General features: G+C 45.9%; 2 protein-coding genes across 3 annotated transcripts in view; one reads left to right on the plus strand and one right to left on the minus strand.

Moving 5' to 3' along the window:
• Positions 1-428: 428 nt before the first annotated feature.
• On the plus strand, positions 429-10,649 carry Snf8 (SNF8 subunit of ESCRT-II). 2 transcript variants are annotated; one of them, XM_021213191.2, is made up of 8 exons: positions 429-605; positions 858-908; positions 3,783-3,921; positions 5,235-5,339; positions 6,770-6,842; positions 8,573-8,714; positions 9,507-9,581; positions 10,419-10,649. In XM_021213191.2, the coding sequence occupies exons 1-8, from the start codon at positions 552-554 to the stop codon at positions 10,554-10,556; spliced, it is 777 nt and encodes a 258-aa protein (XP_021068850.1). In that variant the 5' UTR covers positions 429-551; the 3' UTR covers positions 10,557-10,649. The 2 variants fall into 2 exon arrangements, with proteins under 2 accessions (XP_021068850.1, XP_029401875.1); XM_029546015.1 differs by having other exon boundaries at positions 9,507-10,649.
• Positions 10,650-11,714: 1,065 nt separating this feature from the next.
• Positions 11,715-14,785, minus strand: part of Ube2z (ubiquitin conjugating enzyme E2 Z) — a 20,357-nt gene continuing 17,286 nt past the window's right edge. The window contains exon 7 of the mRNA XM_021213078.2: positions 11,715-13,642. Coding sequence (XP_021068737.1) covers positions 13,472-13,642 — 171 coding nt within the window. The 3' untranslated portion in view covers positions 11,715-13,471. The remainder of the gene's footprint in view (positions 13,643-14,785) is intronic.

Genomic DNA, 14,785 nt, shown 5'->3' on the forward strand with positions numbered 1-14,785 from the left:
TTTTTTTTTTTTTTAAATCTAAGATTTAGTTTTATTATTGGCTTTCGCTCAAGGTGGCACCCATGAGCGTGGTGGCTTATGCATTTAGTCCCAACATTTGGGGGTAAAGGCAGGAGAATTCTGTGAATTCGAAGTGAGCTTGGCTTACATAGTTCCAGACCAACCATGGTTATGGAGACCCTGGCTGGAAAAAAAAAAAAAAAAAAAAAATGGCTCCTTCCATGGCCAACGCAGTTCTTGGTCATGTCCCGGAAGCACCTGTCGCTCTCCAGGCGCCCACCTTGGTAGGATGCATGGGGAATTACAATAGGAGACGGGGTTCACGCTCCCGATGTCATCTGCCCTTCGTGGAAATTGGCCCACAGCTACGGCGGGGACTGGGGCCCTTGCAAGACGCTCCTCCACTCCGCGGCAGGAAGTGGATATCGAGACTTCCGGCGCGCTCGGATGACGCACGGCACCCGGCTTCCGCGTTGGGAGCTGGCGACAGAACCTGGGACGCGGAGAGCTGGGGTCGCGGCTGCGGGGCGGCCCGCGGGCCCAGGGTGGGGATGCACCGGCGCGGGGTGGGAGCCGGCGCCATTGCCAAGAAGAAACTCGCCGAGGTGAGCGGGAAGGAAGCCGGGCTGAAGCCTGCTCTGCCCTCGAGACACCGAATTCTCCCGGAGTGGAGTTCTAGTCCCCCAGATCTGTAGATGACAGGTTTCTCCGGAGCCCGGGGCGGAGTGATTGGAGTGTCAGGAGGCGGCCGGTTAAGTCACTGTCTAAGACAGAGCCTTAATACTAAGGCAGTGGCAGCGCAGTGGGAGCCTTAGCGAGCACTGCCTCAACTCATGCCGGTCTTTTTTGTCTGACAGGCCAAGTATAAGGAGCGAGGGACTGTCTTGGCCGAGGACCAGCTGGCCCAGGTGAGTGACTGAAAGGCTCCAGACGGGAAGGGAGATGGACCAGGGCTGGGCAATATACCTTCGGTATAGATCGTCTTCACTGAACCAAAAGTGGGATGTCAGACAAATCCAGATTTAGGGAGAATGGCTAGTAATACTAGCTAAGATTTTTGACTGATTAGACTTGTGCGTTTCCCCTTTTTATCTTATTTGGTTATTGTCTTTTTTGTTATTAGTTTTTTTAAGATGGTGTCTCACTTTGCTGCCAAGGCTGAGCTCCCAGCTTGTCCAGCCTCAGTCTGATCAGTAGCAGATACCATCACTCCCAACCTTATGGCTTCTTTACATACATGGTCGTGTTCAGTCCTCAATACAAGTCCATGTCAACCTAGATTTTAAAAATTCACCCAGTGATCTGGGAATGCACCTCAGCGGTGGACTGTTTGCCTGACATGCATAAGTGCTGGAAGCCATGCTCAACACAGCCAAAATGTAAACTTTCTTTAAAAACCAGAATGATAATTTCTCCTCAGAGTACTGACATTTGGCCAGGCAGAGGTGGCGCATGCCTTTAATCCCAGGACTTGGAAGGCAGGGACAGATGGATCTCTGAGTTGGAGGCCAGCCTGGTCTACAGAGGGAATTCCAGGATAGCCATGGCTACAAAGAGTAACCCTGTCTTGAAAAGCAAAAGAAAAACAAATGCTGATATTTATTTACTAATAACATTGCAGTAGCATTAGGAAAGCCTAAGCCAATGAGATTCATATGCATGTCTAAAGAAGTTGAGACAAAAAGTAAAATCATTAATCTTATGAGAGATACTTTGAAATGATAATCTTTAGTCATAATGATTAATAATAAGAATGGTGGTGTTCAAGGTTGAACAGTCTGCAAGACAGATGCCTTTTTTTTTTTTTTCTTAATTTTATTTCTTTTATTGAGACACGGTCCATGCACACCTGGCAGTCGTGGAACTCACAATGTAGACCAGGTTGTCCTGGAACTCACAGAGATCCTCCTGCCTCTGCCTACCAAATGCTAGGACTACAGCCATGTGGCACCAAGTCTGGCCTCTCTTTGTTTGTTGTTTGTTTTGTGAGAGCCTCTTACTGCCTATCATTGGTATGGGACTAGCCGGGATGAGCAGCGTGGCCTTGGAATAGGCTCTCCACTTGCCTGTGTCCCTGCCCCCGCCCCGCCCCTCCCCCGCCTCCCCAGTGGTGGCATGAAAGGACTATAGAAAGGCATGAAAGCATCCTTTACTGTGGTGCTTTGTATCAGACCCAGGGTCTGGCACATGCAGAGTATGTGACCCATCCCCAAACTGTACCCCAACTTACCGTTTTTTATTTCATTTACCTCACAGTGATGAAAACGTGCCTGACTTGTGGCACCTGTGACTCTCAGCAACTGGGAACGTTCAGGAGGGTGGATGAGTGATGGGTTCAGTTCCCTAATCTAACCTCACCCTTTCGTGTATGGACTCTGAATGCGCCTGGGCATTGTGAGTGGTGAGGAAGAGGGGCTTCGGCTTGAAATGGGCTCCCCCCCCCCCAAGACAGGGTTTTTCTGTATAGCCCTGGCTGTCCTGGAACTCACTGACCTCGAACTCAGAAATCTGCCTGCCTCAGAAATCGGCAGGTGGGTCTCTGAGTTTGAGGCCAGGACAGTTTACAGAGTGAGTTCCAGGACAGCTAGGGCTACACAGAAATCCTGTCTCAAAAAACAAACGAAAAAAAAAAAAAAAAAAAAAAAAACCAAAAAAAAAAAAAGAGAGAGAGAGAGAAGAATTATCTCTCTTACCTTCCTTTTTCTCTAATTAACAAAGAACTTTTAGGTTGCCAAGAGTAATCACTTCTAACCCAGCATCTCTTCATTTGCCATATAAAATTATCAGAAATCTCTATATTCTTTTAATTACTGTTCTCAGTTGAGACTAGTATGCTGTTTTCCCTAGGAACAGCAGCGTCTTTTAGTATCATTGTTTTTTGTTGTGGTGGTTTTTCTTTTTCTTTTTCTTTTTTCTTTTTTTTTTGGGGGGGGGGGTGTTGAGACAGGGTTTCTCTGTGTAGCCATGGCTTACCTGGAACTCACTTTGTAGACCAGGCTGACCTCGAACTCAGAAATCCACCTGCCTCAGCCTCCCAAGTGCTGGCATGTATGCCACCACTGCCTGGGTATTCTTCCATTTTTAAAGACAAAATAGATTGTTGTCCTTTTAGTTTAATGAATTCTTCCAGGAAGAAGAGAAAAAGCACATTTGTTGTGCATGTTGATGATCAGAACTGGGACAAGTGAAAACAAACACAGATCTTAGAATAGAGGAGCCAATATCATCTCTCTGCCTGCAGCAGGACTGTTTGGGAGCTTAGAGAAGAGCATCGATGGGATCATAGATGGGAGGCAGAACACAAAGCTGAGAATCAATGTCAGTGCCTGTAATCTCAGCACCTGGGAAGTACAAGCAGGATGATTGAGTTGAAGGTTGCCTTCCACTGTATTATAGTGAGTTCAAGCCAGACAGGACTCCATGAACCCATCTCAAAATAAGGACAAAGACACAAAGAAAACACAGAATAAATAGGGTAATGGTGGATCAGAAGGAAATTGGTTGTTTTGTTGTTGGTACATTTCTTTGTGTGTAATGTCTGGGCTCCTGCCATAATAGATGTGAGAAGACAGTTTACAGGAGTTGGTTCTCTCCTTGTACGTTGTGTGGCCCAGGGATCCAACCCAGATTGTCAGCCTTGATAGCAGGTCCCTTTAGCCCTGAGTCATCTTGCCAGCCAGAGATTGGTTATTTTGGAATTTTCTCTGCCACCAGGCTGGGGGCCTATATTTAGCCTCTGATGGTACTTGGGTTGTTCTAATCTCCCTTGTCTTTCTTAACAGATGTCAAAACAGCTAGACATGTTCAAGACCAACCTAGAAGAATTTGCCAGCAAGCACAAGCAAGAGATCCGGAAGAATCCTGAGTTCCGAGTCCAGTTCCAGGACATGTGTGCTACCATCGGGGTGGATCCCCTGGCCTGTAAGGAGTTGCCTCTGTGGAGTAGACCCGTAGAGCAGCTCCCTGTTACGGCTCTTCTGTGGGGCATCTCTAGATGGGCCTTCAAGGAAATGCGGAGAATATATGTTTAGGGAACGTCAATGAGGACTGTGTGTGCCTTTCTGAGGTGGAAGGTGGAGAGCCTGGAATGCTGGCTGTAGTGTCTGGGCACCATCTTTTCTTGAACAATCTTTAGTACACTTTTTCTTTTTTCATGACTTTCCTCTTATTAGAAAAAGAAATGCGTTTTAAAGATTTATTTTTAGGGGGCCGGAGAGATGGCTCAGTGGTTAAGAGCACTGACTCCTCTTCCAGAGGTCTTGAGTTCAAATCCTAGCAACCACATGGTGGCTCACAACCATCCGTAATGAGATCTGATGCCCTCTTCTGGTGTGTCTGAAGATAGCTACAGTGCACTTACAAGTAAAAAATAAATCTTTGGGCCGGAGTGATAAAAAAGATTTATTTTTATATTTTTAAATTATGTTTGGGGGGACAGCATAGTATGTATGTGATCACAGATACCCACTGAGGCCAGTGAACTGGAGTTATAGTCTGTGGTGAGCTGCCTTCTTGGGTGCTGGATATGGGACTTGGGCCTTAGAAAGAGCAAGTAAAAGCTCTTAACTGCTGAGCCATTTAAAGGGAAGTCTGGTAAAGAGAAGAATTCTTTTTTGACAGGGTCTTACTACATAGACTAGGCTGGCCTCCAACTCAGAGATCTGCTAACCTCTGCCTCTCTGTTTCTGGGATTTAAAGTGTGTGTCATCACACCTGGATTTTAAAAATGTTTTATTTATGTGTATGGGTGTTTTGTCTGCCTGTGTACCATGTTTGTGCCTGAGCTCAAGGGAGCCACAAGAGTGCTTTAGATCCCCTGGTACTGGAGTTACAGACAGCTGTGAACCATCACTTTACCAGCTGAGTTATTCTGCTACCCAACCCACCCCCACTTGGAGACAGGAGCTTGTATAGTCCAGGCTGGTTTCAAACTTGCTATGTAGTGAGGATGACTTTGACCTGCTTACCTTGCTTCCTCATCGTTCAGGATGCTGGGATTGCTGGTGTGCACTCTGCATGCATGTGCCTGGCCCAGAGGCTCTTTAGTAAGCATGGCAGCATTTAGGATTAGGACGGTTGGAGTCTGAGTCTTACTTCTGGGCACGGGGGGCCTGGGAGGAAGAACCAGGGCCTAACTTCTACAGAGAGACTTCCCACTGGATAGATTCAGTCCAGCATTGAGAGAAGAGAGGAGGTGAAAATGAATAATACAGCTTTTATTTTTCTGTTTTTAGCTGGAAAAGGGTTTTGGTCTGAGATGCTGGGCGTTGGGGACTTCTATTATGAACTGGGTGTCCAGATTATTGAAGTGTGCCTGGCCCTAAAACATCGGAATGGAGGTAAGGGTGGTTGGGACTTGTGAACTGGGCTTTGGACTTAATTTTCTGATTGTCTTTTTTAAAATTCGGTAGCCTGCAGGCCTGTAAGGTCTTGAGACATACCTTAACTCTTTCATATTGTCAAATCCATGGCTGATCTCTACAGCCATGGTTAAAGGTAGGATGGTGGCCTGGTATACACTGGTGTGCATTACAAAGTTCTCATTTTAACTGTAGGTAGACTTGACCCACCTTTCTGAAGTATGGTGGGGCCAGCCCAGACTTTGAGTTCTGAGGTTTGTGATTTCCAAATTTGGTCATCTGGGGCCAGTGAGGGGACTCTGCATGTACTTGTGTTTACTGGGCAAGCCTGACTGCATGAATTCAGTTCCTGCAACCACAGAAAGATGAAGGGAGACGACTGACTCTGCACACTCGTTTCCTGAGCTCCATATGCATGTCTTGGCATATCCACATGTATATCTCCACATAATACACACAGTATTAACACATACTGTTTATTAATACACACACAGTAAGTAAAACTTTTAAAAATTAAAAAATTTTTTTTTGCTGCATGGTAAGGGACACAGCTGTAATTTCATTACAAAAAAACTCAGGCAGGGGGCTGGTGAGATGGCTCAGTGGGTAAGAGCACCCGACTGTTCTTCCGAAGGTCCGGAGTTCAAATCCCAGCAACCACATGGTGGCTCATAACCATCCGTAACAAGATCTGACGCCCTCTTCTGGAGTGTCTGAAGACAACTACAGTGTACTTACATATAGTAAATAAATAAATCTTTAAAAAAAAAAAACAAAAAAAAAACCTCAGGCAGAATCATGAATTGGAGGCCAGTCTGGGCTATGTAGTAAGGTGAGGCTACCTGGTTACACAGTAACCCTCTATCTCAATAAAATGAAGTAAAACAGAACCATGTATGGTTCTGTGTTATCCCAAGCACCCTGGAGCAGAGGCAGGCAGGTTTCTGTGAATTCCAGGTGAACCAGGGCTATATAACAAAAAGTTCAGTCACTCTGACTACTCAGTTGGAAGCCTGCCTTGGCTACCTGGCAGAGACTTTATCGCAAAGAAACCTGACAATCAAATTGGCCATCTGGTAGACCATCTTTTTTGTTGTTGTTCTGAGGCAAGTTCTGGCTCTGTAGCCCAGTATGGCCTGGAACTCGTGTCTGCCTTAGTCTTCTGAGGGCAGGGACTCCAGGCAGGGTGAGCCCTCATGCTCATGACCGTGCCTTTGCTGTCCGACTTTCCTGGGTCTCTGATGTTGAAAGTCTTAGCAAGGTCCCAGGGCTGATTTCTCATGGTCTGACCTGGTATTTTAGAGAGATTGAGGAACATTTGTTCCTTGTAGAGGAGGTTATCCATATATCTCAAGCAGTTGTAGCCATCTAGGTAATTTTTCATTTTTCTTTTTGTCCCTCTCCAACAGGTCTGATAACTCTGGAGGAGCTACATCAGCAGGTGTTAAAAGGAAGGGGCAAGTTTGCTCAGGATGTCAGCCAGTATGTTCTGCTTCCAACCCTTTGAAGTATCTCATCAGACAGTGATGGTACATGCCTTTAATCCCAGTATTTGGGAAGCAGAGGCAGGCCGATCTCTTAAGTTTAAAGCCAGAACAAGTTCAAGGACAGCTAAGGTTATACAAAGAAACCCTGTGTTGGAAAACAAAACAAACAGACAAACACCCAAAACCAGGATCTCTGTGTTAGCCTAGGCTGGCCTGTGGAGCTCAGAGTGGCCTTGAATGGATATCCCACCCACCTATAATTCTTTTCTTTTCTTTCTTTCTTTTTTTTTTTTTTAAAGATTTTATTTATTTATTATATGTAAGTACACTGTAGCTGTCTTCAGGCACTCCAGAAGAGGGCATCAGATCTTGTTACGGATGGTTATGAGCCACCATGTGGTTGCTTATTTGAACTCCTGACCTTCGGAAGAGCAGTCAGGTGCTCTTACCCACTGAGCCATCTCACCAGCCCCCTATAATTCTTTTCTTAAAATTTTATGTGCAGTGCCCAGAGACTATAAGATGCCTTTGGATCCTAGAACTGTTTTGGTTGTGAGCTGCTCTGTGGGTGCTGCAAGTCAAACCTAGCCACTCTTTCAGAGCTCTTAGCCACCGAGACGCCTCTGTCCAGCCTCACCACTTCTTGGGATTACAGCATGCACAGCATTTGGCTAGAAAGAACACTTTAAAATCATGTAGCATAGCACTCCTTCTTCCTAGTCCCCCAATGTCTAGGCTAGCTTTAGAAACTTTTTTTCTTTTTTGAGATCCCATATTTTTTTTTTCCAGACACACCAGAAGAGGGCATCTGATCCCATTACAGATGGTTGTGAGCCACCATGTGGTTGCTGGGAATTGAACTCAGGAACTCTGGAAGAGCAGTCAGTGCTCTCCATTCCTAGAACCATTCTTAATCTGTATCATAAAATTACATTCTTTTTTTGTTGGTATTGTGGATTGAACCTAGGTTCTTATACTATGAACTATATCCCTGGCCCTATGAAAACAATCCTGTTTTTGAGACAAGGATCTCACCATGTAGCCTAGAACACACTCTGTAGGCCAGGCTGGTCTTGAACTCACAGAATTCCACTTGCCTCTGCCTTAGCAGTATTGAGATTAAAGGTGTGTGCCACCACATCTGGTGTATGTTAATTTTTTTAATGTGTTAAGATTATTCGGTGTCAAGGAAACTAGAGCAGGCACCTAAAGACTGGGGACTAAGGTGAGGGTCAGGTGACAGGGCATAAGTTGACCTGACTGTGCAAATCCAGGTTGAGAAAAAATAAGTGTTCCCAGAGAGCAGACTCAAGTGATGTACTGAGACTAGGAATATTAAAAAGAAAGCAAAGCAGTGGCAGGCGGCGGCCAGCCTTGCTTTTTTCACACCAAGTTTTCAAAAGAGAGGGGAGCCAGTGTATTCATACAGACTTGAGTCAGCTCTTGTAGGGTACCAGAAGAGCATTCACACTACAGGTGTCCTTTCCCTGGCAAGGGGTGTGAACCTCGAGTGTGCTGGCTGTGTGTGAGCTCCACATTGTTCTATGGGTTTTTTTCTCTTCAAGAGTTGCCAACTACAATCAGAAAATGGCAGTACTCAGCTGTTGCCCCTATGAAAACGGACAAGCACTCTAGTTTACTGTACTCTCGGTTTCTGTTCTGCTTAATGTATGATAGTCAGGCCTGACTTGCCAGGGGTCTTTAAGCTGCTCTTACTCACTTCAGAGACGACCTGATCAGGGCCATCAAGAAGCTGAAAGCCCTGGGCACTGGATTCGGCATCATCCCTGTGGGAGGCACGTACCTCATTCAGTCTGTTCCAGCTGAGCTCAATATGGATCACACTGTTGTGCTGCAGCTGGCCGAGGTAGGGTGTGTTTTTGAGAGTGCTGAGGGGCAGCCTGGGCCACAGTCAGGAGCGGTTTCCACCTGTCCATTGCCTGGGCCTTGTGCAAAGACTGTCTTATGGATGAACTACTCTGGCCTGTGCTCGTTCAGCACATTTATTGAGCAACTGCAGGGTAAAATACCTGTCTAGGCTGTGGGACAGAGAGGCTAATACAGGCCCTGCCTTTGGGTGCTTACAGTCTAGTCAGGTAGACAGATATGCAGACAACTACATTTCTTGGGGCAGACTGCCCTTTTGATGTCTTAAACTAGTTTGTGAGTTCCTCACAAACTTAACCCCCTGCCTCACTTTCTCAGCATGCCTGAAACATAAACATCCCCATAAACATGACATAGAGATGTGTTCATTTTCTTAATTCTGTAATATAAAACAAAATTAGATAAGCAAGGGGCTTTCTGTGCTGGAAGATGGGTAGGGGTGAGGTGGTACAGCAGCTTCACATTTAAATAGTTCGATGAAATTTATGATTATCCCCATTCCTTCCTGGTTAATCATTCTGAATCTCTTGATGTGCTCTGGAGTTCTCTATGGAGGTGTAATTTGCTCTTAGTGCCTTGGACCCAGCTTAAGGATGAACTCAACAGTCTCTCCATCCTGAAAGTCAACTATTAGGAACTTTCACATTCTTATCCTGCATGCTCAGACTTGTTTAAGGGCAGCCTGTCCAGATATATGTCCTACTTCTAGGCATGTGCTGGGCTCCAAGCAACACTCTTAACTGATTTAGTTCCTGTTTATTCCTTCCTCCAGAAAAACGGGTATGTGACTGTCAGTGAAATCAAAACCAGTCTTAAATGGGAGGCTGAGCGAGCTCGACAAGTGCTGGTATGTGACAGATGGCCCTGGGGCTCAGAGACAGCCTTGCTTTATTCCCATCAGGAAGCCCAGCATCTCTGTCAGCAACACCGAGAAGGCAGAACTTCCCTAAAGCTGGCCTCTTCCTTGAAAATGCACACTGGGTACTGAGGGACCAGTGGTACCCACCAACTTCCCTGAAAACCTAGAACCTTGAGCTCTTGATCGGGGGCATGACAAATATAGTTTGCACTGAAGATAGCACAGAGCAAAGGGAATTGGTAACCACTGGAGATAATTATCTATCTGTAATTACAAACTACATATTAAATTATATGGTGGATAATTTTGCATATACAGACTTATCTAGTGAAACACTTAGGTTCAAAGAGAGAGCACAATGAAGGAACACTTTGTTTCAGTACCTTTCCCTTATCCCAGCCAAGTCTTTGCACTTCTATCTGTAAAATGAGAGAAAATACATTATGTGCCTAAAATGTGTTGGACAGTCAACAGCTTATCTTAGGAACTGAGTCAATTGTAGCTTCCAATTTGCTCCCTGCAAATTATCTGAAAGCCATCCAGAACACTGATCTCCACTTGCTCTGGGGAGCTGGTGAGACAGGCAGTGTATCAGCATATACTGTTGGAGCCTTGCATTCTTTCCACTGACTTCAACTGTACTGCAGCTGGACATTCAGGCTGTGACCAAAGCCAAACACAATTCCTTCTGGGTGTGTGAACAAATGAAGGCACATGTAAGTTGTCTGCAAACTTCCCAGAAGTTAAAGTAGGTGTGGGGGCTGCTTAGCTCCCCAAATATAACTACTCCCCCTTTTCTCATGTCAGTCCTGTCTCTTCCTACAGGAGCACCTGCTGAAGGAAGGACTGGCCTGGCTGGATCTGCAGGCTCCAGGGGAGGCCCACTACTGGCTGCCAGCTCTTTTCACAGATCTCTACTCCCAGGAGATATCAGTTGAGGAGGCCAAAGAAGCCTTTCCTTGACTGAGTGTGGAGGGGTAGACAGCAGCAGGCCAAAAGACGTCCTGTCTGTGAATAAACCTGGACAACTTTGTTTATAAAAAAAGTTCAAAGTTACCTTTTTTGTTCCCCCAGTAATTATTTTTAGAAGTGCCTTCACATTTCATCTGTTTTGGAGGAAGCCTCTTTGATCCAATGAGGATAACCTGAGTAACAGGGATAGCAGCAAGCCATGTAAAATGACTTGAGAACATCTACAGACTCAGGGCTGGGCTGACTCAGTCTTGTGGCTAGCCTTAATACAGCTGTGAAACAAATCCCCACTTCACCAATTCAAACTCTTCCTCATTTCCTTTCCACCCTAGCAGACTTTGGCTCTCACTGTGACTTGTCTTGCAGTCTTCTGTAGAGACCGAACTATGTGAAGGAAACTGAAGTCTGGTGTTAAGATAGAGGAAAGCAAGCCGTGCACGTCACTGGAACAGTCCCACCGCGGTTCAACAATTTGTCCAAATTCCTTACTGGTTCCCGACCAGGTCCTGTACTCAAGGTGGAGAATTGCTGAGTACCTACCCTGTTCTTTTATATACACTGCCCATTTGTCCTTACAGCAGCTTTAAGCTGTTATCTGATTCAAAGAGGAGTGAATGCCAGAGGCAGTGCCAAAGCTAAAGCCAGGCTCTACATTATCCTATCATTGCAGTTATAGTACAGGCTGGCAGGACAGAACATGCACTGGTTCTTTCTTTCTGCACTCATGATCAATCAAGAGGAAACACCTTCTGTTAGAAAGCAAAATTCTCTCACAGCATTTGAATGTGGTAATGGAAAAGGCTTGAGTTTATAACCCAGTCTTACAAGCTTGTCAGATCTTAGGTGCTGGACACAAATACAGTGGTTTTTCCACACTGACATCCTGTAGCCTGGGTCCATCTTTACTCCCACCTGCCCTCACAGGACATGCTCACCTAAGTCTTGAAAGCTACTTTTGAATCCACTTAGGGTTAGTAGTTTCTGTCACTGACTGCTGAGAGTATAGCCCCCCACTTCCAAATGATAGAAAGCCCACCACAAATAGTTCTTTCCACAGATGCTTCCAGAAACCAGAGGCCCTCCTTCCTGTCAGTTTGGCACAGGTGACTGTTTCTTTACACAAACCCTCCCACACCCACAGGCGGGTCCTCCTTCTGCCAAAACAAACTTTATTGCACCAAAAAGGAAAAAAAAAGAAAATTTCATTTATGTACAGTCAGATATAAAGACATCTCTTTGACTCCTGTGCATATATTTCCTCAACTTAAAACCAGGGCATAAAAGTCAGGCTGCTATGCCAGACATGCTCTGCCCCATGGCAGGACCAAGGAGAAGATTGTCACTTGAAAGTGGGAACACTTAATGGATGACAGACAACACTGGACCCACAGGCCAAAGGCATCCTCAGCCCTGGACTAGCTCTGGGAATGCAAGAGGGAAGTTGGAAGCAGGGTCCCCTTTCAAACCTCCACATGACCCAGCCTCCATGTAGCCAAAAAAACTGCTCCCCAAGTGACCTGTCCCTGTCCAGTTCCCTGCTTTCTGCCCTCCCAAGAGGTCCCTCTTTGTGCCCTATCTTCTCCCTATCTCTGCAAGGGAGTCCCATGATCCACAAGGCAGAGACCTTTATAGCAGCGGGCAGGGCAGGTGGTTCTCTCCATTTCTCAGGGCTGGACACTGACCAGAAGGCCTGCATCATGTGGATCACTAACCATCCATTGGAAGCCAGAACAGCAACCCTGAAAAGTGTGAACTGTATCAAACTGGGAAGGATATGTTCCTCTAACCCAGAGCCACTGAAAACACATACTTCTTACTCAACCAGCTGAAGGATCACTGTAGCTAAATTCAAAGAAAGGAACAGCTCCAGTGACAAAGAGGGAAAGATAAAGGGAGGAGTCTCCAGAGTCCCAGTCACAATCCCCTCAAGCCATTGGCTGTCCATGCTCACAAATCCCCAGGGATGGGGGTAGGGCAGAAGGGAGGACAGGGACTACAGACATAACAGCTAAACAAAATAGGGACTAGCATTAGTCTTCCCGTGCTCCACCCCAAGGAAAACACCCTCATTGACTACTATTCAGGACAGTCTGTAAGAGACTATTTTATGTAGTGGCTCAAATCCCATACAAGCTGCAGCTGCCTGTGCTGGGAACCTTTCAAATCAGTGATTGTGGGGACACAGTGAGCAGCTTCCTGACGCCCATGCAGGCTTCACAGAGACCTGGGCTCAGTCCCAGCTGGCTTACCTTCTACCTGTAACCTAAAATTCGGAGGGAATGGTGTGAGGGAGAAGGTGCTCAGGTGCTAGGTAAAGCTTACTGATCAGCAGCCCAGACTCCACCACTGTTCCTTGTCTTTGGTCTGTCTAGAACAGTGACTATATAAATTAGGAAAAACAAAGTTATGCTGGCCCATGGAAAATAGGGGAGAGGAAGAAAAGGGTGTTGGGAAGCCCTGCTTCAAGACTGAAGACAAACAGATAACCAACCAGACTGCTTAAGTGTCATGGACAGCACCCCCACCCAAACTCCCAGATATCCCTATAAACCACTTGGGCATGCTCCCTCTTGGGTTCTCATTTTCTGTCTTCTCCTATCCCTAATTAGCTGGCCCTGCAGAGAGGTGTGTTGGTTGTTTAGCTTTGCCAGAGGCCATCACTCCAGGTACTTTCACAAAGGTACCCTGGCCCTGATCCAGGATTGACTGCTGCCCTAGGTGCTCCAGCACCGAAGAGGTCAGATTAGGACCAGCCCCACCCCCACACCCTGGGGTTGAGCTTGCTTGCTTCTTGCCACCTTGCAGACACCTTTGAAGGGAGATGCACAGTGCCTCTCCATCCCTGGGGTGAGGGGAGGGGCTCTGCTGGGACTCTCGAGTTGGGGGGAGGAGCAGGGGAGCAGGGTCTAGACCCTCAGGCTCCCATGCAGGTCTGTCTCTGTCCCAGAGGAGCTGCTATCAGAGTCCATTTCAGCATTCTCATTATGGAGCCTTTCCAGCACTTTCTGTCGAATCAGTCCGAGGCGCATCAAGAGGGACTGGTAGTCAAAGTGGCCCCGCTTCTCTCCAAAAGGATCCTGTGGAAGAAACAAACAAAAAACCCACAAGGGGATGTAAGATTTAAATCTCTGGCTCTAGTACAGCTTTGAAACACAAGCTGACCTCCTGGGACAGAGGAAGTACAGGTGGTCCAAATGGTTCCAAATAGAATAGTGTATTACTGCTCCAAACAGGTCTAGCTTGGGCTAACACTAAAATATGTTTGCACTCTGAAAAGCCAATGTGCAAAAGAGGATATGGGGGAATTCAATGAAATATCAAGGGAGAACATAATCATTAGGTGAGCCTGTGCTTTCTAATTTTTTTTTTTTAGATTTTATTTATCCGCCTGTCTCTGCCTCCCAAGTGCTGGGATTAAAGGGATGTGCCACCACTGTCCCGCAATTTTATTTAATATGTATGAGTACACTGCCTACATGTATGTATGTATGTATATATATATATATGTGTGTGTGTGTGTGTGTGTGTGTGTGTGTGTGTGTGTGTATGCACAGGCAGCTCATGTGGTGCGGTGCCCATGGATGCCAGAAGATAGCTTCAGATCTCCAGGAAGAGAAGTTACAGACAGCTGCTGTATCAGGCAGTCAGTGCTTTTAACTGCTGAGTCATCTCTCTGGCCTGAGGGCCTGTGTTTTCAACCTCTGAAAACTCAAGAAAATAATCCCCTCCATATTCTGTCTTCACAAAGGATACTCTGCTTTTCTAAGGTCACAGATAGGTGTAAAAGTCAGGAGTACTGATTTCCTAATGAACACCTGTATTTTTTTCCCAGAGACCCACCATGACATTCCTATCCAGGTTTCTGGGCAATGCTCCAGAGCCACCTAGTCTTCTTCTCTGTATCCTTCTAGATCAAAGACTTGTTTTTTGGACATAGGGTCTGTCTCACTGTGTAGCTGTGTAGCTGTAACTGGCTTGGAGCTTACTTTGTCAACAACTCTGGCCTTTGGGCCCACCCTTACCTTCCAACTGCTAGGACTAAAGGTGTCTGCCACCACACCTAGCCAAAGATCACTAAACATTTTGTATGAATATATAAAACATAAAATTTTGTAGATTTGTCATCAAAGTATCAAAAATAGCTATAGCAGGAATGGTTTAAAAAACAAAAACAAAAACAAAAACAAAAAAAAAGAAAGAAAAAAAAGGAAGGAAGGAAG

The sequence above is a fragment of the Mus pahari genome, chromosome 14 (genome assembly GCF_900095145.1).
Source record: "Mus pahari chromosome 14, PAHARI_EIJ_v1.1, whole genome shotgun sequence".
Taxonomy (NCBI): Eukaryota; Metazoa; Chordata; class Mammalia; order Rodentia; family Muridae; genus Mus; species Mus pahari.

Coding starts and splice junctions, on each gene's coding strand:
- Snf8 (XM_029546015.1), top strand. CDS start 552: ATGCACCGGCGCGGGGTGGGAGCCGGCGCCATTGCCAAGAAGAAACTC. Junction 909..3,782: donor CCGAGGACCAGCTGGCCCAG/GTGAGTGACTGA, acceptor CTTTCTTAACAG/ATGTCAAAACAGCTAGACAT. Junction 8,715..9,506: donor TTGTGCTGCAGCTGGCCGAG/GTAGGGTGTGTT, acceptor TCCTTCCTCCAG/AAAAACGGGTATGTGACTGT.